The sequence below is a fragment of the Cercospora kikuchii genome, assembly GCF_019650295.1.
Source record: "Cercospora kikuchii DNA, contig_00009, whole genome shotgun sequence".
NCBI classification, from domain to species: Eukaryota; Fungi; Ascomycota; class Dothideomycetes; order Mycosphaerellales; family Mycosphaerellaceae; genus Cercospora; species Cercospora kikuchii.
This window is the reverse complement of record NW_025408590.1, coordinates 2,333,240-2,357,730: the sequence shown is the minus strand read 5'-3', so window position 1 is coordinate 2,357,730 and position 24,491 is coordinate 2,333,240. Positions and strand designations below refer to the sequence as shown.

Below are 24,491 nucleotides of genomic sequence, written 5' to 3'. Positions count from 1 at the left end.
CCTAACCCTAACCCTAACCCTAACCCTAACCCTAACCCTAACCCTAACCCTAACCCTAACCCTAACCCTCTACCCATTCCCCTTCCCTCCCCTTCCTCCTCTCTCTCTCTCTCACCCTCTCACCCTCTCCCCTTCCCTCTCCTTCCTCCTCTCTCTCTCTCTCACCCTCTCACCCTCTCCCCTTCCCTCTCCTTCCTCCTCTCTCTCTCTCTCTCTCTCACCCTCTCCCCTTCCCTCCCCTTCCTCCTCTCTCTCTCTCTCTCTCTCACCCATTCCCCTTCCCTCCCCTTCCTCCTCTCTCTCTCTCTCACCCTCTCTCCCTTACCTTTCTACTCTATCTGTTTTCCTTCCTATACTCAAAATCCGCCTTCCCTTCCATCTCCGAAATCCGCCTCTCTCCGATCCAAAACCGCCCGACTATCCCTCCGAAATCCCCTAACCTCCAACTCCGAACCACAACTTCAACACACCCTAACCCTGTACCTCCACCAACACACCCGAACCCTGTACCTCCACCCGCTATAAAATCCATCCTAACTCCTATCTATACTGTCCCGGCCTCGAACCGAACCCCGACGAATTACGAATCCTATAACCCTGCTCTCCACCTAACCCTAATCTCGAACCCTTCGCCTCTGCCGAACTCGCCGCTACAACCACCCTGCCATCTGCTCCCAAATCCATCCCCCCGCCTCGACGACGCGAACGACACGGACCGACATCGAACCTATCTATATATCTACGGGAACCCTCCCTCTCCGAACACCACTCCATGCCCCCGACGTGACACTGCATCGCCTATGTCTCTATGGGAATCCATATCGGCCATGTGCGACATCCGGATGACGCCCTGCATTCCCCTCGCCCCGCATGCCCGATGTGGTGCGACCGTGGCGGGCGGATGACAACGGCCACGGGGAATCTACTGGTCTACGGCGCTGCTACGCTCCTGGCCGCCCCTCTGAAAACTCCGCCATCGTCGTACCATCGCCCGAAAATGGAAACATGTCCGATCGCGACCGGCTTCGCCCTCCGACATACGTTCCTGCATATCCACCTGCTGCACCAACCCTACCGTGCCGCGACGATCTATCCTGCACGCGGGGACGGGCATCTTATGACTACGAATGACCCAATAACCGCCTTCTCTCCTCGCTATGTCGCACCGCGCATATGGGATCACCGATATACTCTACAACGACGAACCCTCTCCCTTCCTACACGAACACCAACTTCTGCCAACCCTAACCCTAACGGATCGACGACCATCTGCCGCCGACGACATGCGACGGGAACGCCTGATGTCGCGGCGATGCGATGCTACGACGCACGGCAATAATCCTGCGACATGGAATCCGCGGAATCGGGCTCGTGTCCGAATCGTACCGATAAAATCTTGCGAAACGGACGTCAAAAAACATCGTGTTGTGGCCACTCTGCTATTCGAACATTGGCGACGACGACGAAACACACATTCGGCGCCCGAACGATAACCGGAACCATTCCACGCTACTTTCCCCCCCTCGTCGCGAATGGGGACGATCATTGCCGTCGTGGTGCAATTTACGGGCCCGCTTTTCGATCGGAATGTCGAAAACCACCAAAACTGCCCGGACGGCAACGACGATATCACACCCACGCCATCTCCTCTGCCCTCCGAACCCACACGACATCGAAAATGGACCGCCCTCGTGCTCTCCGAATTTTTGCCCGAATTTTGGGGCACTGTGGCGACGACGACGAATTTTGGAATCCGCCGCATCGCTATGCTCTACGCCCACCACTTTCGCGCTGACGTAATCATCCACCGCACCTCACTTGGCCATTCTGATCTGGTCACCCTCGAAATCGGACGGACATGCGAACAAAATGGACCTCTTCTCTGCCGGCGACCCGACATCATGGGATGCTACCACGGTGGATTAACGGCGGGACAATGCCTCTCTACTGCCGACGAACGATCCTTACGGTCTGCTCGCAATGCCCTTTCGCACGGCTGGAACGGAACATCACTCCTTACTAATACTATAATGCATATGCGAATCCGATCCTACCCCGACGCCCTCGGTGCCGTGCACTTGTCCAAACTCCCAAAACAATCGAAACAACCCCGACATTTCGATGCCCTGGGACACTATCTTTCATCGGACTCGTCATCCGCGACGATGCCCACCTTCTGCGCCTCTTCTTCCATCCACGACAACATCCGTTCGCCTCCTACAACCAACATCGCCGCGACGGCGGGTCGAACTACACCCGGAAATTGACAACTCCGCTGGCGGACGCGTCGAAACCGCCGTCGTCCACCATGGCTGATGTCCTGCCATTGGTGGCACACCGCTTGGGGGACGTGACATCCAAAACAACCGGTGTGTGCATCGAAACGAATCGTGCTGACGATGTCGTACGCCCGCTGGACGGCATCTCGCATGTCCCATGGGCACTGCTGCCACGAATGCCCCCCATCGGCTTCCCCACGCACAAAACATATGCTGCACCGCCCCGTCCACTGCTGCAACGTCGACGCGATGGACTCGACGCTGACGTGCTCCATCTGCCGACGATGTCGTTGGCGCTGCTCGACGAACGCGAACGCGCGGGCCTGCGCTTCGCGCTCGACTTCTCGTCGCCTGCGGATCCGCCCCTGCTCCTCCTCCTGCTCACGATCGGTCTCGCGCTGCTCGACGGCGACGTCTCCGACATGCTCGCGTTCCCCTTCCGGCCGGGGGACGGCGATCCTGCGCCGCTTTCGACCCCGCGGCAACCCGCGACACACGTCGCATCGTTCCTCGTCGACCTGGCACGCACTGCGATCCACTCGACCATCCATGTGTCGGTCCAACGGGACCCGGCGACACTGCTCCCCGCGGATGAACGCCTTCATGGCCGCGTCGGTGCCCCACCCCTGCTCCTCCTTCTCCTGCCCGGTCCGCTCGTCGACGGACGTGCCCTGCAACATGATGGCCTCGCTGGGGCGCCCGTCTCGCCCGGCACGCCCGCTCTCCTGGGCGTACTGCTTGATCTGCTCGCGAACGCCGACGTGAATCACGACGCGGATGCGGGGGGCGTCGACGCCCAACCCCAATGCGTTGGTGGCGGTGAACACGCGCTCCGTCTCCCCGGTCAATCGTCGCAAAATCGTCTTCTTCGCCGCGGCGTCGCCTACTCCGCGGTGATACACGCTGCACCCCAACACGCCGGCCAAACGCTTCGCCTGTTCGACGCGCCTGCAATACACGACGATCTGGCCCTCGGGGTACTGCTCCTTCTTCCGCTCGACCAACTCCCGCACCGCCCCATCCTCCTCCTCGCGGGCATACTGGACGACGGAATACGCAATGTTGGGTCGACCCGTGACGTCGCGAATCATCCGCACATCCTGCTCCTCGACCCCGATCGCGTGCAAAAACATGCTTTCCTCGCTGGGCGGCAATGTGGCGGTCAAAAACAACACCTGCACCCCGTACCCGGTCATCTCTCGCAACTCCAACACCTTCGGCCTCCAATCCGCCGTGCTCTCCAAAATGGTGTGGCACTCGTCGATGACGATGCGTTCCAATTGCCCGTTCGCACGCTTCATCGCCAAAAACTGGCCGAACGCGACCGACACGGCCGACTCGGGCGTCACGAACACGATCTGACTATCATACGGGGGCCGCTCGCCGTTCCACTCGCTACATCGGATTCCGGCGGCGCTGCACCGCTCCTGCAAATCCTGGCGCAACGACACGACGGGCACCACGACGACGGTCAACCCTTGCGGGGAACCGGCGGCGGGCAACATGAACAACATGCTCTTCCCGCCGCCGGTGCGCATGACGGCGACGACGTACGGCGTCCCCGCGACGATGGCGTCCAACGCTGGCCGCTGCACTCCACGGAACGCCGCGTCGGGCCCGTACATCCTCGCCAACTCGCCCGCGACGTCGACGCTCCGGATCCGCCGCGTGCGTGCGGCGTCGACCTGCTCCTGCTCCTGCTGGATCCGCGCGCCGACATCTGCGACCCCCTGATGCTGCGCTTCCGCGGACGGGAACTGTAAAATGCGGTGCCAATTGACGCTCACCTGCCGGAACTGCTCCCGCTCGGACATGGTGATGAACGGCGACTCGGTCATCAACAACCCATATATCATCTCCTCCATCTCGGGGCTGTGCCCGGACTGGGTCGCCTGCACGTTCCGCATCTGCTCGATCGCGGCGCCAATGGCCGACCGCTGCCGACCGCCGTCGTAAATCCGGTCCAACGTGTCCCGGACGCTACTATTGCGACACAACTCGCGCTGGATGGCGGGATATGCGTTCCTCCACACCGCGACGCCGATCCGCACGCCGATGCGGCTCTCGGTCTCGCGATATATAACCCTCCGGACGCGGTCGGTGTCCCAAAACCCGTCGGTGTTCAACGGCGCCCGCTCGTCCTGGGACGGGGGCACATCCGCCAACCACTCGTCGTCCTCGTCGTCCTCGTCGTCCTCGTCGTCCTCGTCGTCCTCGTCGTCGCTCTGTTCGGCCGGGCCCCCGCGGACCACCTCCTCGACTCTATCGTCGCCCTCGTCGTCGACTTCGCCGTCCGCCCACTGCTCCTCGGGCTTGGGCTCCCACACATGCGCACCACGCTCGAACTGGTCCCGCACCGCTTCGCGCAACTGCTGGACGAATGGCTCGATCAACCACAAAAAATACACGACGACCTCTCCCACCTCCGTGGGCACGTACCGGTGCACGATCTTGACCCGCTTGCTGGCGCTGTATCCCTTGTGATAATTGGTGACGAACGCGACCATCCCGTCCTGGATGAACACTCCGCGCTGGCCGCGACTCTGCTCCCCATTGCGGTGCCGGATGCTGATCAACTCGGTCGCGCGCGCGGGCGCGCCGCCCGAAAAATGGACCAACGCCATCAACTCCTCCTTGAACTGCCGCACCTGCCGGAAATACGCCTCGACGCCGCTCTGCTTCCACACGACGCGCCCGCCGCCGCTGCTCTCGATCAACTGCCCGGGGTGCTCGTCCGCCAATCGCTCCCACATCCACCGCTCCCCGGGGACCGACCACGTGTTGCGGTGGTCGTCGATAAAACACCACCGGGGGCTCATCTCGCTCGCGTCGTCGTACAATGATGCCACATCGACGTCCGGCATCTGGACGGGCCTCCAATCGCGCGCGCGGACGACTCCGTCCGCCGGGAACCACATCAACTGGTGCACCAAACGCCGCCGCACGCTCTCGTTCAACCCGTGCACGACGGCGCGGACCATGTCGATGGTGAATCGCGCCTTGCCGACCGTGATGCGCGCTCCCTCCCACAACACCTGCCCGGGCGCCTTGGTGGTGTACCGGATCTTCATCCCGTACGTCTTCTGGTGGAATATCCGGTCCAACGGCGTGGGGCGGCCTCCGTATTGCGTCAACGTCATGCATCGCTGCGCGTACGGCTGCACGCCCTCCAACACGGCCGGCGCGGCCATCTGCGCGGCCACGACGCTGCTCCCGCCCGCGGTGCGCGCGCGAATGGCGCTGACGCGCTGCCCGTGGGCGTGGTACACGACCATCGCCCGCAACGGCGCGATGATTCCGGACAAAATGGGGGTGTAATTGATGGCGGGCACCCACCCCCCCTTCTCGCTGTTCAACCCCAACACGGCCAACCCGCTGACGATGCCGCTCTGGAACTCGCTGTCCTTCAACGGGTGGTCGAACATGGACAACCAAAACTGCAAACTGCGGCGCACCAACTGCCGCTTCGCCCGGGCCTTCTGCGCGTCGCCCTCGGACTCGATGACGGCCACGGCGCCGCTCTGGACGCGGGCCAACGCCTGGTGCTGGCCCTCCAACAACACGTACGGGGGACGCCGGTCGCGGGCGTGCGTGCGCCAAACGTACCGCAATATCTGGACCCAATGCCCGCTATACTTGCGAATCGTCTTCACCTGCTGCTCGGCGTAAAACGGCCGCTCGTTGTCGTCCGCGCCGCACTCGCGGCGATTGATGTGCTCCAACGCGGCGCGTCCGACTACGGCCGGACGACACACGCGGAACGCCTGTCGGATCAACCGTCGCGTGGCGTGGCATGCCTCCGCCAACCCGACCATCTCGCCGTCCTCCTCGGCCGGGGGGACGGGCTCGTTCTCGTCTCCCTCCTCACCTACGGCGGGCCGGATGGTCGCCAACAACTCCTCGGACGTGAATCCTGCCAAATGGGCGGCCCACCCGGTGAAATCCAACCACGGGTCGGCGACGCTTCGCGCGTTCTCGGCGGGAATGGTGCTCTCTTTTCGCAATTCTTCCCGCCGCTCTTGGATCTGGCCCAACAACGCGCGCATCGCATCGCGGGCGGGGGCCTCGACGGCATGGGACACGACGAAAAATCGCTGCCATGCCCGCATCTTGAAAAATCGCTGGCAATGCTGCTGCTCCTCCCATATCCGGTTCGTGGGTGGCCCGCCTGGACCGCCCCGCGACCGACCTCGCGCCTGGTTCGATGACCATCCGTGGACCCGGCGGCAATGGGTGCCGATGTGTGTGGCCTTGGTCCCGCGGCACACGTACGAACATGCCTGCCCCGCGGCATCGACGCCTCGACACCGGAACCCATTGGTGTATACGGGCAACCATTCGATGGGGCGTGCGTCTGCTTCGGGATATGTGACCTCTTCTGGTCCCTGGGCGACGTTGGGCAATCCGGCGAACACCTCGTGAACGCGCTGTTGCGTCTCGCGATCCCATTGGCGATGCGCGCGCCGTAAATGGCCTGCAAACTCGTGGGGAATGATCGCGAACCCGCATGGCTTGCATACTACGACGCCGTACTCGGGCAAATGGGCAAACACCTCGATGAATGTCTCCATCCGATCGCGCTTCTTCCCATTCATGGATGGGAATCAACACGTTCGCCCCCGCCGCGACGTGATGTCAAACTCTCCCCTGACCCGGTCTCCCGATTCGTATGCGGCTCAACTTTAATCGTATATGTGGACGATGGAACAATTTCCTCTGCTCGACGCGGGGCTCTTCAATTCGCGAAACTGGGCGCGCGGCATCGATGGTCGGTCTGTAAAATGTGTGCGAAATTTGGGGGCAATCGGGCCCATGGTGGAAACATGGCCGATTTTGGGGCAAATCCATACGTTATATAAATACTCTTGCGATCCGTCCTCGGCATTAACTGCTACGACGAACACGCAACACGCTCGCTACTTATGGAAAACGCTTCGACGTGGTCGCTAATGCTCGGGATTGTGCAACCCTATACGATACGGTGATACCTTGTCCTCCGGGACACCGATATGCTCGTGATCGAATGCTTCGTCGGGGTACCCTAACCCTAATGGACCTGGCGACGACGATTCCTCTCGAATGGCACGTCGAACCGGCTTTAAACTCACGGACGGGCGACTTTACTATTCGATGGAATTTTGTGCAACGTTGCTCGAATTTTGGCGTCCTCTGGCGGGCGGAATAATTTTTGCTATTCGTGGTCTCCTACGTATAACAATGGCGCTACTGGCAACGACGATACCTCCCGAACGACACTGCCAATGGACCTCACACTTGGGGATAACTAACTTGGCCATCGAATGTAATTTTGTGGACGGTAACTCGAATTTTCGCGTCCTCTGGCGGGTGGCATAATTTTTGCAATTCGTGGTCTCTCGCGTACGGCTGCGGGCGGAACTGGCGACGTCGATACATCTCCAACGGCAACGCGAATGGACACAAAACCTGGGGACGGGCGACTGTACTGTCCAATGTAATTTTGTGCGACGTCGCTCGAATTTCGGTGGCCTCTGCCTGGTGCTAAAACTTTTGCAATCCGTGGTCTCTTGCGTATTACTACGGGCACTACTGACGACGTCGATACCGCTCGAACGGCCCTCCGAATGGACTCCCAACTCGTGGACGGGCGGGCCATGGTCGATCCGCAAAACCTATGCAATATTTGGGGACAATCGGATGCGTCGTGGAAACACGGTCGATTTTTGACGTTGTAAATGCGCATCACAAATTTCCTTTCTCCCCCCCGCCGTATTGGCCTCGCGTGTCCGACACGTACTACGCTCGCTCCTTGTCCGGAACGCTTCTCGCTGGACGCGGACGCTCTGGAACTGGTGGATGCGTCCGATACAACTCTACCTTGCCCTCCGGGACGCCAATATACTCGTGGTCGAATGCTTCGTCGGGGCTACCCTAACCCTAATGGGACTGGCGACGACGATTTCTCTCGACTGACACGACGAATGGCCTTTAAACTCGCGGACGGGTGACCTGACTATCGAACGTAATTTTGCGCAACGTCGCTGGAATTGTGGCGCCCTGCGGCGGATGGCATAATTTTTGCAATCCGCGGACTCTTGCGTTGTGCTGTGGGCGCTACGGACGACGTCGGTGCTTCTCGAACGGGGCCGCGAACGGACCCGAAAATCGGGGACGGGCGACGTTGATCCTCAATGGAATATTGTGCAACGTCGTGCGATCTTTGATATCCGTATGCGTGTGGTATTATTTTCGCAACCCGCGGCCTTCTACGTGCTAAACTGGCGCCACTGGCAACGATAACATCTCTCGAACGGCAATGCGAATGGACTTCGAACGTGGGGACGGGCGATATTCCTATCTAATGTAATTTTGTGCAACGTCGCGCGAATGTGGTGCCCTCTGCCGGCTGGCGTAATTTTTGCAATCTGTGGTCTCGTGCGTACGGCAATGGGCGCAACTGACGACATCGATACCTCTCGAAATGTACTGCGAATGGGCTTCAAATCTGCGGACGGGTTTCTGTACCTTTTCATCTCCCTGCCGGAACTTTTGCGCGACTTTGTATGGAACACCCCCTGGCGGGTGGCAAACACGCGGTGTGCATGCAAAAACGGTACGACTGGCGACATCGACATGTCTCGAACTACCTATGCAATGGACCCTAAACTCGCGGACGGCCGACCTTGCTATCGAATGTAATTTTGTGCGACGCTGCTCGAATTTTCGCATCCCCTTGCGGGTGGCATAATTTTTGCAATTCGTGGGGTATTGCATACGACAACGGGCGCTACTGGCGACGACGATATCTCACAAATGGCAATGCGAATCAACTCCAAACTTGGGGACGGGCGACCTTACGATCGAATATAATTTTGCACAACATTGCTCGAATTGTGGCATCCTGTGGCGGGTTGCATAATTTTTGCAATTCGTGGTCTTTTGCGTACGGCTGGGGGCGGAACGCGCGACGTCGATATCTTGGAAACGGCGCTGCGGATGGGCGTCCAACTTCCGGACGGGCGACTTTACTGTCTAATGTAATTCTGTGTGACGCCGCTCGAATTTTGGCGTCCTCTGGCGGACGGTATGAATTTTTGTAATCCGTGGTCGGTCGGTGGTCTCGGGAATGGCGGACCTGGCGACGTCGACATCTCTTTACCGGCGCTGCCAATGGGCCCCAAACGTGCGGACGGACGTCTATATTATCCGCCCTCCCTGGCCGGATCTTTGCGCGAACGTACACGTCCTCTGGCGGGTGGGATATCTCGTGGCACGCGATGCTCGACGTGCGGGAATGGCGCGACTGGCGACGACGATATCTCTCGAACGCCCTGCGGAATGCACTCCAAACTTGCGGACGGGCATCTGCATCCTCCGACCTGCCGCTCTGCAACTTTACGTGAATTGATCATCTCTATGGTGGCCGGGTGGAATTTTGGACTGGACGGTGTCTTACACTCCTCGGCGCCCGGGCGCGTTGCCCTGAAACTCGACGACGCGACTCTTGACGTGCATGTGCGCCCTCTCGACAAATTCTCGCACACTCTATGCCGCCGCCGACGTGTCGGGGATCTATGGGGTCTGTTCGCGCGATGGTTACGACCGCTTCGACGTGCTGTTGCATATGCGATGTGTGCTGCGTACGCCTGCTGCGCCTGCTGCGGTCGCGATTCGCTGGCCTTGGCGGAACTTCACTCGGTCCCATGGCTTTCTTCCGGCGACGATATCTCGCGAACGGCGACAGCGGCTGCGTGTTTTCTTCCAATGGTCCTCAGCGATTGCGCGACTCTTCTACATGTCCCGAAATCAGCGTGTTCGAGGGCCATCTCACCATCCGAGATTCAGGGTCGAAATCAAATGATCGGATGGGAGACCCTGGGGAATTTTTGTATGGGAGCAGCAGAGCCGCAAATGATCGAATGGGCATCCGAGACCACGGGATACTGGGTAGGGTCGAAATCAAATGATCGGATGGGAGACCCTGGGGAATTTTTGTATGGGAGCAGCAGAGCCGCAAATGATCGAATGGGCATCCGAGACCACGGCATACTGGGTAGACTGCCTGGAAGTCGGCGGAAGTTAGATCAGCGTGTTCGAGCGCCATCTCACCGTTCGATATTTGGGGTCGAAATCAAATGCTCGGACAGGAGACCCTGGCTGAATTTTAGGTGGCTTAGGGTATAAAACAAATGCTCGAACACACGTCCGATCTCCCGGCATACTGGGTAGTTTGCACGAATCGTTCTCTTCGCCCATCAGCATGTATCTTCGAAACCTGATGTCGATGGATACGGAGGAAATGATCAAGGCGCAGCCGATTGACGCATGCGTTATGATCGGTGGGTGCGATAAGACTGTGCCCGCTCAGCTCATGGGTGGTATCTCAGCCAACAAGATCGTCTTGCCTCTGGTCGTGGGACCAATGATGCCTGGCTCGTTCAAAGGCACCCGGATTGGAGCTTGTACTAATTGTAGGAATCACTGGGCATCGTATCGTGGTGGCGAAGTGGACATCGAGGACATTGCAGGAATCAACGATGAGCTTGCTCCTACAGTACGTCGCACGTGAATAACTTGCTTCTCCTGCTGCCACAATCTGACTTCCCATTCTGCAGGCTGGAACATGCGGTGTCATGGGAACTGCCAGCACGATGGCTTGTATCACGGCCGCGCTTGGTCTCATGCCAGTTGAAGGCGCCTCTGCTCCTGCAGTTTCTTCAGCGAGACTCAGAGTTGCTGAGCAGACCGGCTCGGCAGCCGTTACAGCAGTAGGCGATCCGTCAAGAAAGCCACAAAGCCTACTCACACGGGACTCATTAATCAACGCCCTCACTGTGCTGCAGGCCATTGGCGGTTCCACAAATGCAGTGGTACATATGATGGCCATAATCAACAGGCATCCTGAATTGACTGGCACAATTACACTGCAGACGATCGATGAGATTGGTCGGAATACACCTCTCCTGGTCGATCTGAAACCGAGTGGCGACAATTATATGACCGACTTCCACAACGCAGGCGGCATGGCAGCGCTGCTGCACACTCTACGGCCCTTGCTGAAGCTCAATGCTCGTACTATTACTGGCGAGACACTAGGTGGATGGCTAGACGCCCAACCCTTTACCACCTTTCCATACTCTTCGAAACTGATCCGGCCATTGAGCGATCCACTTTACGAGAATTCCGCGCTCGTGGTTTTGACAGGCAACTTAGCTCCCAATGGGGCCATCATGAAAGCGTCTGCAGCCAAAGATCGACGCCTGCTCGAATTCTCCGGGCCTGCAGTTGTGTTCACAGACACAGCAGATCTTTCGAGACGTATCGACAGTGAGGAGCTAGATGTAACTCCCGACTCCGTTCTGGTCCTGCAAAATGTCGGTCCCATCGGAAATCCAGGAATGCCTGAAGCAGGTGTGATACCCATCCCCAGGAAACTAAAGGGCGTAAAAGACATGCTACGTCTTTCCGACGGTCGCATGTCAGGGACAGCAGGCGGCACGATCATCTTGCACATCTCTCCGGAATGTGGTATCTTGGAGTCGCCGTTTGGTGTCGTTCGTGATGGCGATGTCGTTGAATGCAGCGTGAAAGAGCGACGGCTTCACATCCGGCTTTCTGATGAGAAGCTGCAGGATCGGATTGCTGCACGAAAAGAGGCGCTCTCTGCGAAAAGCAAGCTTGTTAGTCGCGGACGCATCTTGGGGGAGAAGAGACGTGGTTACAGAGCACTTTATGAGAATACAGTCAATCAAGCGGAGCAAGGAGCAGATTTCGATTTCCTGACAGCGAATGGATCCGTCAACATGTAAACTTTACCACAATTTGGAACGCTATGAACATGTCAAGCCTGAATCGAGATCGCGGCCACACAAACGACAGGCGTCTTCCACTGTCATGTCTTAGGCAATGCCCCGCTTCCCTCAGAGATGCTCGTAGATTGCCCAAACTTGGAATTTTCTGCAACTTTCCTAAGCTGGATACGCCGGAATATCGACCAAAGCATCGGCGACATAATTGTAGCAAGACCCAGAACATCCAATGTTGCCGCCATTTGCGATAAACAGCTTCTTCTGGTTGGATGGAGTCGTCACAACGCGCAAGCTACGAGAATAAGCAGCCCAATGCCCGAGGTTCACTGGCTTCCACCCATTTGGGTTGACAGCATCACTGTTGACGAAGACTTCCTCCCTCGAATTGCCATTCATGATAAAGATGCCTTGTCCGTTAGCGCCTTGATTCGTCCAGATCACATAAGGACTTCCATTTGGATTTCCATTCGGGTCATTCGGCGTGATTGGAAGTGGTTGAACAGATCCAAATTGCAACGGATTCTGAGCGGTCTTGAAATACACTGGACATCCACCTGCCAGAGGACCTCCGCAGTACTCGAACGTCATGACATATTTCCTAGAGTTCGGACTGTATGCGACAGTCGTCATGCCCGGCCGATCTCCATAGTTCGGGTGTGCAACGTCGTCGACTTCGGCGCTCCAGTTCTTCAAGTCTCTGGTCGTCTTGTGTGATAGCTTCTGAGCATGATTTGGATCTGCCTGAGTGGAGTAATAGCACACGAGGGAGCCTTGATACATCATAAGGAACGGCTCCCAGACAGCCTTGTCGCCGTTTCTCACAGTTTCTGGTCCAGGGCCAAAGACAACATGGCTTACGAAAGCCCATGTCTTTCCAGAATCTTTGCTGGCGTAGATGTCGATGTACGCAGCGCTGAGATTACGAGGAGTCGATGCGCCAGCAATCAGGATCGTCCCTCTTGGATAGTCGCCGACGGCTTGTGGGAGCTCATAAAAGAAGGGCTGGTACCAATTACCCCAGCCGTTGACTTGATCCTCGACACGCGAGAGCTCCCGGAAAGAGACTCCGCCATCAGTAGACCTGTATACGGGCCAGTATGTGAGCTTTACGGTGGGGTCGTAGTCCTCCCAAGACAGAAGTAAAGACTTGTCAGGTAGCTGGAGACTACGAGCATAAAGTGTGCGCCAGCTTTCGGCATTTTGAGATGGGTAAAAGACGCCGTTCTTGACATAGTTGCTCCATGGAGCTGGTGATTGGCGGTGTTCGAGAGAGGCTGCGACGGCCAAGCCAGCGAAGGCGAGAGCAGATGCAAGGACCTTCATGGCAAAAGATGCTGTGTTGCTGCCATGTGTGGCGGCAGAGCACGTCGACTCTCACGAGTATTTATGTTAGAAGCCATGCTTGTCTCGTCTCAAGATCTCTCGTGTAGTTAGCAGGTTCATTTCTTGGAAGTTCCGGATGCTCTCCATTCTTCCACCACTGAGCGATTCGGAACACCAACCAAGGCGCTGAAGACTACAATCTCATCGACAAGGCGAGGTCACTTCACAAAGGTCGTCGGGATTGGAGCACATATCTCGGCTTTGGAGCATTGTGATTGGTGCAAGTCCTCGCCGCATTATAGCGCATGTCCAGCCTGGGGAGCGTGACTGTCGATCAGGAACGAACTGCGGGGCTGCTCCCAAGCTCCGGTTCTCCACAAACACACTTGGAATCGAGCAATGGCTCAGAAGAAACTGACTGCGCTGTGATCTCGTGACGTCCGAATAGTCGTTCCAGCCCACTCAAACAAGGACCGAGTTGTAAGCTGCCTATTCAAGAGCATATGGCTCAACAATAGCAATCCCAGTGTTAGCCGGGATAGTAATAGCGATCGGAAACCCACCATAATCCGGGTCCTCACTAGGCATGACAGCAACCTTCCCACTCCTCGTCTCATCACCATTCAGCCGTCTCAAAGTCCGCAGCTCCCCTGTCACTGCATCAACCTCTTTCTCTTCGAATCTCAGAATCCCATTGAACCTCGCTTTGCCATTGCTTGAAGTGAATGAAACCTGAAAACCCCATCCAATCAACAGAAACTCATTCTGGCTCAAATGAATAACCATTCCCGAAGCAGCAGAAGGTCTTCCAAAAACATGCGCTCGTTCCACCCGCAGATCCCACTCCCCAAACTTCATCTCCCTCGCAGGAGACGGATCACTCCCATCATCTCTTATCTCATCGAAAAAGAACCCCTTGCACCCATTCTTCTTCCTCTGCGCAGCAAGCATATACTCCGAAATCTTCCCCAAAAGGCCATAATGTTTCCCCCACACCTTCTTTAACTCCTCAGTTCCCAAAGTATCAATCCCAAACGGCGCAGTTCCAATACACTGATGCGAGCCAAAAGCCGCCCAAATCCTCCTCGCGCCATAATCATCCCTCCTCTGCTCAGGTATCAACAGACCCTGACGTCGGTGACGATATGTCTTACAGGAAGCCTCATAATCATTCAGATAGATATCTGGGGCGATCAAGTCCAGCGACGGAGCGAAGAGCTTCCAAATGTCGAGGACGTTGCTCACGCCGCCACCCGAAGGATAATCGCCAGGCTGGCCACCACCCGCCACCATAGCTGGAAAGTCTTCGCTCGAGCCTTGTGTCTCTTCAGCATAGTTCTGCCATACGTTGGTGAAGAGTGGAAGTGGGTAGATGGCTTTTCCTGCTGCGGCAACGGTTTCCACGTATTGGGAGAAATGGTATGCCATGAAGAGCTCGTGGACAGAGAGGTTTTCTTCATCGCCGTTCCAAAGATCTTCCCACGTGTGAACATCTGCAGTATTGACAGACTGCAAGCGCAAGAAATTCTTCCGGAAGGGCTCGTTGAGCTGTGACCATTGCTGCTGTATAGCCTGCAGGAAGCTAGCAGGCAGAGGTTGTTTCCAAGCTTCCACGGCGAGTGTTGATCGATCCATCGAATCACCCAGCAGCCCGACTTCATTCTCGACTTGTACCATCACAACAGTCGAATCGCGTTCGTCGATCTCCTTGATGTGCTGCATCAGAGTCCCGAAAGCCCTCGCATCTGCCTCCCTAGCAGCAGCATGGAAGATCGAAACAGCATCAGCAAGGACTTGTCCCTCCGGACTCCGTATCTCAGCTCGCGGAAATCGTGCAGCATCTCGTTTCACCCATGATGGGGCATAAGTCGAAAGCGCTACGGATGACTATCAGCAAGTGTTCACATCGACGTCATCATCGTACACCGAACAAACCATTCTTGAAAGCCCCGAACCAAAGCAAGACGAGATGAAGACCATGCTGTCGCGCATCGGATACGATTTGATCAAGTTCATCGAACACAAAATTTCCTTCAATCGGCTCCACCTGCTCCCAGGTCACAGCCCCAAACACGGTATTGATGTTTGCTGCTTTGAGTCTCGGCCAGACGTCTTTCATGTATCTGGCTGATGAGAATTGAGAGTTCTGTACCTCGCCTCCGAGGATCAGAAAGGATCTGTCGCGGACGATGAGTTGTTGGCATTCGCCTATTGTTCGGAGATGGGGTATGGTTGGAGAAGTTGTGTTTTCCTCGGCCTGAGGTAACGATGTGTCGAGCTCGACGCGTTGGCGCATTGTGAAAGGTGCAACTTTTGGTGATGCAAGACAGCGAGAATGAGATCAGAAAGCAGAGCTCAGAGGCCTTTCCGCCTATATCGGCAGACATCGAGTAGGAAGCTAATGCCGTAGGCTGTACCAAACGTGCGTGGGTCCTGCATGTGGAGAATGCCAGCTGAATGCATACGGGGCAGGATTCCACCAATCACGCCTGTTCAAACCCGCGACTGGGCGGCATTGAGAAGCTGAGCTTCACTTCAAAACAGCAGGGCTTGAACGCAATCTACTTCCAAACTCAAGAGAATGAAAATGTTTGAAACTCTAAGGAAGATCTTTTGTCCTAGATTGACGCTTCATATTGCAATCTTTTTCCCTAGAGGAAGTGCAGCTCGGTGCCTATTAGAACGATAATGTTGCTAAGAAGTTAAAGACATGGTGTCGAAAAATATATAGGAATACGTGTTCTGCTGAGTACCAGTGGTGATGCACGAATACGTGAAGCTCAGCTGTTCGGTCGCGGAGGTCGGAATCGTAGGCGTGGTAGATTCTGGGCCTTTCCAGTTGTATGGCTGTGGGTCGTCCGCGACTGTGAGAGTTCTGGTATAGATGACGACGTTGCCGAGAGTTATGACGAGGTTGCATGATGAGGCTTGGACGAGGGAATGGAGATCGTAGTAGAATTTCAGGGTATAGGGACGGTCGAGGGCGAGGTTGGTGAGGGTCTGAGCCATGATTGGCGTGGGGTTGTCGGAGGCGCCATTGTAGTGGAGGATGCTGTCATATGAGTGTGAGCCTGTTACCATTTACTGCAAGATACGAATTGAAAATTGTGATGAAAATTGGGGCTTACGCGTATGTTTGACCGCTTTGTGCTGCTGCTTGGAATCTATTCGGGTAGACTCTTCCTCCTCCAACGTTGGGCCAATTGATCATGGAGCCTTGGGGTCCGCTTGCGGTAATGTCTTCGAAACCGGGATTCTTCAAGACGTTTACCCCCGGGGCGGGTGGAGCTGGTTGAGCGGTCTCAGTCACTGTTGCGGTAATGGTCGCAGTGGTGACAGTGGTGATCGCAGTTGCGATCGTGACAGGCTCGGTAACGGTGATAGTATCAGTTTCGGTCACTGTCTCCACCACCTTTGTCACAGTGTTCGTCACTGTTGCAGAGAGCGTCTCTGGCATTGGCGTGATGATGTTCGTTACCGTGACCGTAGCCGTTATCGTGACTGCCGGGGGGGTGATCGTTTGGCCAGAAACAATGGTGGTGGTGCTGGTGACCACTGGGGTGATAGTCTGGTATTTTGTGGAGGTCGTAGTGGTTTTGACGGTGCCTTTTGATGTCACAGTGATCGTTTTCGTCTTCGCTGGCACCATGCATCTGCAGATGGAGGCGATCGCCTGACGCGGATTACTCTTCAGGGATTTATCCCATTGCTTCTGGCGAGGATCTCCACGGGCGACCAAGGCATCAAGGTTGTCCAACGTCGGATCATTTGTGGGCTCAGCCACCGCGGCGGCCACTGTACGCTTTGCTTTCGCGGCTGGTGTGATGGTGGCGGTGACGGTGGCAGTGTCAGTCTGTTGTTGTTTGCTCATCAGTCACGAATCAACAGAATGCGAGTTGATTGCAGACTCACTTCTGTCACCGTGACAGTATTCGTCACCAGATCGATATCGATTTCCGTTGTAAAGGTGGTCACCGTGACCAGAACAGGCTCTGGAGTTACACTGCTTTTGTCAATGAATAGCGATAAACCAGAACATTTACCCGTACTCACGTGTCGAAAGCGGTCGCTGTAATCGTATTGGTTACAGTAGGAGCGGTCACCCTGATTCCAAGTCAATTATGTGTCGCGATGCGTTCAGTTATTCGCATACGTTTGTGAATCTGTTCCCGTCGCAGTATCGGTCTGAGCCGCAGCCGTCTCACTACAAGACGTGTCAAACTCAGTAGAATGATATTGATACGTGCTGCTCACGTCAAAGTTGTTGAGACGGTGACGATCGTGGTGGAATCTCCTGCGGTCACTCTACACATGATTAGCAACCGTGGATGCCTTTCCGATCTTAAGGACCTACGTAATGTCTTTCAGAGTCGTGATTGTACTAGTCGCTTTGCAAGCAGTGATGGTAGTAGTGCATTCTTTCTGAGGATGGTTCTTGCGACAATAGGAGACTGCTGGTGCATAATGTCGAAGAGCGCCAGCAATCGTGCCGTACTTGCCCGAGCAAGTCGTCTGCTGAGCGGGCACTGCAACACCGTGTACATGCTGCACGATCAGCAGCAGAGCGCCCAATGCTAAAGATGAAAACATTGCCAAGTCTTTGACGACAGCTGCGTCTATGTAGGGAGAAAATGGAAAACGAAGGAAGCTCCGAGCATCTCAGAAACAGGGAAGACGAAGAGATGAACGCAGTACATATCCCTCTACGCATCTCACTGTTGCGAACAGAGGCGGCATGCTTGATCCCTCACTCTGGTAACCTGGGCCGGCTTCATGCGTGGCTGAACTCACAGTGATGGCGCTTCGCACGAGTCGTCTCGCTAATTGGCAGCGCTCCTCCGGATGTTCGCTAGGGGAGGCGAAAGTCACACATAGCAATTGTGTTTCATCGCCGTCGGCCGCTCAGGACTAGTCCACGGCACGGTGGCTGAAGTTACAAGTGTTGGCGGCAAACGACTAGAATCCTGGCGGCCTGAGGATGGTCCCTGTGTGTCGAGTCTCACGTCTACATTGCAGCTCTGTGTCCTTGTTTTGTCGCAATGTCATCGTGTCGGCAATGGCAGAGCTCGCGTACTTGTGGCCTGGGGTAATGGTGGAACGGACACAGCGATGTTTAGCCAGGAGCGAAGACGCAGCAACGTTTGGCGTTTACAGACAAGCGGCAGTATTGCGCAAGCCACTGCACATGTCTTCGGAGCTTAATTCGAGCAAGTGGAATGGGACAAATCCTTCGTTAGTCTGTGATTCGTCGGACGGGACACACGCTTCGTCTAGTACCTTGGGAGCTCAAAGTCGTTCCAAAAAGGGAAATGACGGAGCTTGCGCCGCTGTTTTGCTCCGCTCCTATACCTCCCTAGTAGGATTGTTATCTCGTCAGCGCAAAAGTCTGTATCTTCCTGCATGCCTGTCGCCAAGAAGGGGCTGTCTGGGCAGCATTTATTCCGAAGGTGGTGAAGGACCCACATGGGACATCTCCAATGTCCGGAATTGTACGAAGCGGCAAGAACTAAAACCTATCTCGGATACACGTGGGCTGCCTGTTGATCTGCGTCACATGGCGCAAGCGTGACAGCTCACCACGCGACCACGGGCGACTCAAGAGCGTGGCCGACGAGCCCTTTCTCATGCGGCACTTGGAGTACATTAAGTGTCGCAGAAATCTCCTACTCGTTTCCTGCTCGCCGATCGAGTGTGCAGCCACAGCGTCGTCCACACAAATATCGTGGTCATTTATTGTACTTACCTGTCGAGGATAAGGAAGGGTTGTTGTGAGTGATGAGCTGATACCAATCTCCTGTCGTTTGGAGGCGTGATCTCCTGGAAGAGACCAAATTCGCTCGAAGTGAGGATGGATTCCTGTCTTCCATAGTGTGCTAGTGTAATGTAGAGCCTATTGCTCTTGGTGAGTTCAGAAGAGCAGTGTAAGAAGCTAACAGAACGCATAGATCTTTCCGTACTACCTTGACCGACATCGAAGATTAGTTAGTGCCAAGAGCTCCGGAAGCTGTACACAGGTGGTGCTCGTGAAGGATGACATTGAATAGATCTGCGTTGGCAATCCGCCAATCGCACCGATTCCAAGACCGCAACTCGGAGCTTTTCCTCGCATTATCCGAGCAGTAAGTAGGAACGACATCGAAGCCATTCGATGCTGAGCTGCATGCGCTCACGATACCCGAAGAGGGGCGCTGTGCACACTCTGAGACTCGCGAGCTCATCGACGACCGACCTGCATAAGAACTATTCTGGAAGTGGGGTTTGGAAGTCTGGAATAACCACCTTCACGTACTTCACACACATATATCGATGGGACCCTTATCTATGGCCCGAACAAGGTATTCTTCAGCCTTTGTCGCAGACTTAACTGTATAGGCGGAAGAACTCTCTTGCCATCTTTGTTGACCCCGTAGCCAATATACTCGCGCCGCTGGTCGGAGCCCGCAGCATCTGCCGAGGAGGCGGGTTGGGACTGTGTGGTGACTTGGGGCTTGCCTTGAGCATTGCTGGCTTCTGTCACTGGGACTGGAGGGCGTCGTGGAGCACGTTGAGGCCAGCCTTTCTCGATTCTTCTCCGAGCATCTTCACTCGTAAAGTATCCCAGGGTACGAAGAGCCGCATCCTCTGTCGATGTGTTGGTACTGCCTTTTGAAAGCTCGGCTTTCAGCTCCTCATCGACTTTTGCAGTTCGTTCACTGTCGGCTGAAATGTATGTGGCCGCCAAGGCCACCAAACCGCCGTCTCTCAGCACTCTCCCTCTTGCATCGACTTTGCAGCCGACTAGGTCGTCCATGCTTCCTCCAGCTGTCGCAACGACACGACCGACTGCCATGCCTTCCCTGTCCCGGACACGCCCTTCCTCAACTACACGTAAATCACGTAACGAGCTGAATGACAATTTCATCAGTGCAGGTGATAATGTTAAGGAGACTGCTTTTGTCTTCTCAGCTCTCTTCACGGCCGTGACAGTGGGTGACAGAGCGGGCCCGTTCTCTCGGAGTTCAACTCGCAGTGCATGTGGTATTTCTTGTGTTTTCTCCGAGTAGGTTCCCTCGATCGCACCCGGTAAGAAAGGCGCTGCTATCGCAACCAGTTGGCCGTCATCAGTGCGAATCCCGCCATCTCTGTCAACCTCACCTCCGACGAGAGATTCGAGGTGGCTGTTCGCCAGTACAACTTTGCCAACAGCATGACCACGTTCGTCACGTACGCGTCCTTCATAGACAACGTGGCAATTGTGCAGCAGGATGGGACGAGGAGTGGCTCTCTTCCTGGATGCGGGCTGCTGCTGTGCATCTTGCGTAGGCATCGCCACGCCATGAGTGCCCAAAAATTCTCTTGTAGAAGCAGCGAGTTCATGAGTAGCCTCTCCATCGGCCCCAAAGACATATGGCGAAGCAATACCGACAAGCTTGTCACCGACCCAGATCATTCCGTTGCTGGCAACTTGGCAACCCAGAAGCTGTTCCGAGTCACTTTTCGTCAACACGACTTTTCCGACAGCTACTCCGGATTGATTCCTCACCCGAGCCTCCTGAGCAACGTACAATTGATCATCGAGGTCAAAGAGTGGCGGAAAGTACGCCAAATGCGGACTCTCAATAGCTCTTGATCCTGTTCGGCGCTCTATAGGCAACGATTGAGCTTTCGATTCGGCAGATGTTCCGTTGTCCTGCGTCTTTCCGGGCCTCTGATTTCTTCCAGGCGCATTTGCTGTACCTTGTTGTCTTGATCCCGCAGCGCTCTTCATGTGACCGTCTCGCTTGCTTCGTGGCCGCTCGATGGTCTCTTCATGCCGAGAGGGCTCCTCCGTTTGCATTTCGTTGCTGGACATTTGGTTCACTTTTAGCTTCTCGGCCGATGCGGCGTACCGATCAAGGCGGCGCTGCCTAGCGGCATAGTTCTTGTGTATGACTTCCACTTTGGCTGACAGCGACAGCGCCTCGTTTTCAATTCTGAAGCGAGGCACATCTGTCGCAATATCACTTGGCGGCTGATTCACTCCTCCAACAGCAGTACTTCCAATCTGCTTCTGGTACTTCATGGCCCAAGAATGCGGAACTCGCGGCTCTCGAAGCTGCGCAAAGTCGCCTAATCCCGACGCTGCGGCTATTTCTCGTTTGAGTCTCACCATTGCGTGATCCCTCTCGCCGTAGATGGGCGATAAGTAGACATTGAAGATGCCGAGGAGACAATACGCTCTATCCTCAGCCCGAGTGGTATTTCTGCTCCGCATCCAGGACATCTTTTGTTCCACATCGACCGAGGACAATTTCACTTCGCCCGCCAGGACTTCCTGCGGGATGCCCGATGCCTTGCTGAGTTCAAACACGTAGCCTTGCATGATCGAGCTCGAGTGTACCAGACGTAACCAGGGCGGCGTGCCGGCGGATACTTTTGCACCAATGTATCGCCAAGCAGAGTCGGCAAACACAACAGTGGATGGTGCGAGCAGTTCCTGGAGTGTCCACCCACGTTTGAACCATTCACTGTTCGACAATTGGAGTGACTCGGGACCAACATAGACTTCCTGGTATACATCGTGGAGCAACGCGATGCAGATAGCCGATTCTGAGTACCATCTGTACATGGAATTGATAGCTTCGGACAGCTCGACCAGGTTGCGCTTATCGATGCAGCAGGTGTCGATCCATATCCAGTCTAGATCTAGCTGACAGTCTCTCACAAACTTGCAGAAGTTCAAGACCTTCTGATAGCCGGGCTTCTGCTGCTGTCGGGCGTGGGCGACATCGTCGTACGTCGTCTCATGGCTGGTCTTGCCCCAGCGGTGAGAGGTGATCGCATACGGTGGCAAGTCTTCGTCCGTGAACTCTTCCAGTTCCAGAGTGTGTACGTTCAGAAGCCGCATGGCGACTGGCCGCTTTCGTGTGGATCATGTCTCGAGAGATGAGACAGGTCGAAGAGCTGAGGTGCCATTTTCACGAGGCTGTGGTCCAGCCCTCAGCCTTGCGCCTCTCCCGGCAGCGTGCATACGCGGGACCAGCTTGACCAATGAGGCACGACTTGCCTACGACACGCGGCTCGCGTCTCGGTGGCTTGTACACTGATGTCCAAGGACAATCGGCTCCGAATGCAGAAATGATATGGCAGTGTTTGCTTGCTCGTCTGGACCTTGCACAGGTGTCTTGTCGGCAGGGAGGGTGGAATGAACACCGGGACCTGCCCGCTTTGACTGAAGTTCCCAATGACTCGACACTAAATGGGTGATAACTGCAAGGTCGGGTGCTGTGTCAAGATGCTGCCGTACTTTCCGTGAGTGAACGATGTCGTGTCAAACATGACATTAATGTCAGCCGTGTTGCCGTGTTGGAGTTAAACACTGCAGTCTATTTGGCGCTGGCGACCGCCGTCCCTGCCTGGCGCATGTAAATGAGTGGAGAACGGCAGTTACAATTCAGCTTGTGAGGCAAGGACTGAGGAGGTCAGTCCAAAATCGATCTCCCGAACGGCTGCAAGCAGTCAGCGCCGCTCACCGTATGTAATCCGAAGCGAATTGAACATTCACGAGAGCTCAACCAAGACCAGTCAAAGCCGTCTCCTCCTGCCTCAATCCCGCCAGCTTCACACTCCCCTCCCACAATCTTCGCTGCTTGTCTTCATCTTTTGCTTCCTCAGCAGGCTGACCCACAGCAGAGCCATCCAGATACAGCGCTTTCGGGTGTCGTCCAATGTCCGACTCGTCAAAAGCCGCGCGAAGAAGATCGCCACCAGATTTGTACGGCGTGCGCAGCATTCCGTTCGGACTGTACCAACCAGCAACCTGAGTGATGGGTGGTAAAATGTAGTTCATCATCAACCGGATCACGAGACTGCCGCTTCGAACAAGACCTGTGCCGCCCATTGTTCCTGGGTCGAGCGCCAGTATTGAAATTCCAGAGAGATTTGGGTCTCGATCGAGACGTCGTTGAAGTTCGAACCTGGGTGCTTTGGGTCAAAAAGAATCGTGTTTTGTTGACGCTGGTCACCTTACATGAACATGATCAACAGCGTCTTACTCATCCCATATCGCCTAACACCAGCTCTCGCCTCATCTCCTGGTGTGTCCAGCTCCGGACGAGCCAGAATCTCAGTATTTCTGAACACAGTCTTGTGCTCCTCCTCAGTGACAAAAGTCTTGCTGTACGGCCCATACGGATCATGAGCAGCGCTAGAAGTCACAACAATGCGGCCGCATTCCCTGTCCATTGAGCCTAGTAGCAACAAGACAAGCAGAAAATGTGCCAAATAATTGGCAGCAAAGTTCATCTCCAAGCCATCAACGGAGAACTTCTGCCCATCGGCTTGCCAAACCGTAGCATTGATAAGAATGGCGCGGATCGGAGGCAGAAAGCCTGAAGCGACGCGAGCCTTGACGGACGCGGCAAATTTGCGGACGTTGTCCAGTGAAGACAAGTCCAGCTGTTCGAGCGCGTAATGGTGTCCAGCTGGCGCTGAATCAAGCAGCCGGACCAGATCTGGACAAAAGGAAGGATCGCGGGTCGTGTAGAGCCCGAAAAGTTCTTCGCAGTGGTTTGATTCGAAAAGTTGCTGTATGAAGCCGCGACTTAGGCCCCCACTGGCGCCGGTAAGCAGGATCGTACCCGTTTGTCGAGGCGTGATTCCTGGTACCATCTCAGCTAAGGTTAAGTATGACACCTTTCAGTAAGCGAAGGAAGACGAATTGCCGGAACGTTGACAGAGCAGCACTGTACGGAAGTTACACAATTACCTTTGCTATAACACCTGTATGAGAACTAGATATACTTAGCGCATATGCATGGGACGGGTAAACAAGGTGGTGGGCATGTCCGCGCCAGCGGAGGAGAGCAACAATATGCAGAGCGGGTGACGGCGGAGAGAACATCCAATGCTGCTTCATTCTCCGTGATAGGCCTCTCATGGTCGAAGTGTAACTGTGGCCGTCCTGCAAGTCTTGCATAAAATGCACCCAGACATCATGCCAAGTGGTCGGCGTCTTGCGGGGAGGCTGGCGATACCACTTAAGTCCGAAAGCTGCTTTTCTCGAGCACGGTGGACGTTGCGAGGTGACAGTAGCCACAAAGCGAGTTGGTGATGTTTTGTAGGCTGTAGCGCTGCAGTCCAT

General features: G+C 55.6%; 7 protein-coding genes across 7 annotated transcripts; 1 reads left to right on the top strand and 6 right to left on the bottom strand.

Moving 5' to 3' along the window:
- Positions 1-2,134: 2,134 nt before the first annotated feature.
- CKM354_001300100 (uncharacterized protein) lies at positions 2,135-6,850 on the bottom strand (the record flags this gene model as incomplete). The annotated part of the gene is made up of 1 exon (XM_044808538.1): positions 2,135-6,850. One exon carries the CDS (start codon positions 6,848-6,850, stop codon positions 2,135-2,137), a length of 4,716 nt encoding a protein of 1,571 aa, XP_044664473.1.
- Positions 6,851-10,518: 3,668 nt separating this feature from the next.
- On the top strand, positions 10,519-12,067 carry CKM354_001300000 (uncharacterized protein; the record flags this gene model as incomplete). The annotated part of the gene is made up of 2 exons (XM_044808537.1): positions 10,519-10,812; positions 10,874-12,067. 2 exons carry the CDS (start codon positions 10,519-10,521, stop codon positions 12,065-12,067), a joined length of 1,488 nt encoding a protein of 495 aa, XP_044664472.1.
- A 159-nt stretch (positions 12,068-12,226) lies between these two features.
- On the bottom strand, positions 12,227-13,390 carry CKM354_001299900 (uncharacterized protein; the record flags this gene model as incomplete). The annotated part of the gene is made up of 1 exon (XM_044808536.1): positions 12,227-13,390. One exon carries the CDS (start codon positions 13,388-13,390, stop codon positions 12,227-12,229), a length of 1,164 nt encoding a protein of 387 aa, XP_044664471.1.
- A 489-nt stretch (positions 13,391-13,879) lies between these two features.
- CKM354_001299800 (uncharacterized protein) lies at positions 13,880-15,686 on the bottom strand (the record flags this gene model as incomplete). The annotated part of the gene is made up of 2 exons (XM_044808535.1): positions 13,880-15,267; positions 15,326-15,686. 2 exons carry the CDS (start codon positions 15,684-15,686, stop codon positions 13,880-13,882), a joined length of 1,749 nt encoding a protein of 582 aa, XP_044664470.1.
- A 398-nt stretch (positions 15,687-16,084) lies between these two features.
- Positions 16,085-17,980, bottom strand: CKM354_001299700 (uncharacterized protein; the record flags this gene model as incomplete). The annotated part of the gene is made up of 7 exons (XM_044808534.1): positions 16,085-16,442; positions 16,519-17,243; positions 17,303-17,393; positions 17,444-17,494; positions 17,544-17,594; positions 17,645-17,695; positions 17,745-17,980. 7 exons carry the CDS (start codon positions 17,978-17,980, stop codon positions 16,085-16,087), a joined length of 1,563 nt encoding a protein of 520 aa, XP_044664469.1.
- Positions 17,981-19,709: 1,729 nt separating this feature from the next.
- Positions 19,710-22,256, bottom strand: CKM354_001299600 (uncharacterized protein; the record flags this gene model as incomplete). The annotated part of the gene is made up of 1 exon (XM_044808533.1): positions 19,710-22,256. One exon carries the CDS (start codon positions 22,254-22,256, stop codon positions 19,710-19,712), a length of 2,547 nt encoding a protein of 848 aa, XP_044664468.1.
- A 663-nt stretch (positions 22,257-22,919) lies between these two features.
- On the bottom strand, positions 22,920-24,019 carry CKM354_001299500 (uncharacterized protein; the record flags this gene model as incomplete). Its single annotated transcript, XM_044808532.1, has 2 exons — positions 22,920-23,325; positions 23,379-24,019. 2 exons carry the CDS (start codon positions 24,017-24,019, stop codon positions 22,920-22,922), a joined length of 1,047 nt encoding a protein of 348 aa, XP_044664467.1.
- Positions 24,020-24,491: the final 472 nt, after the last annotated feature.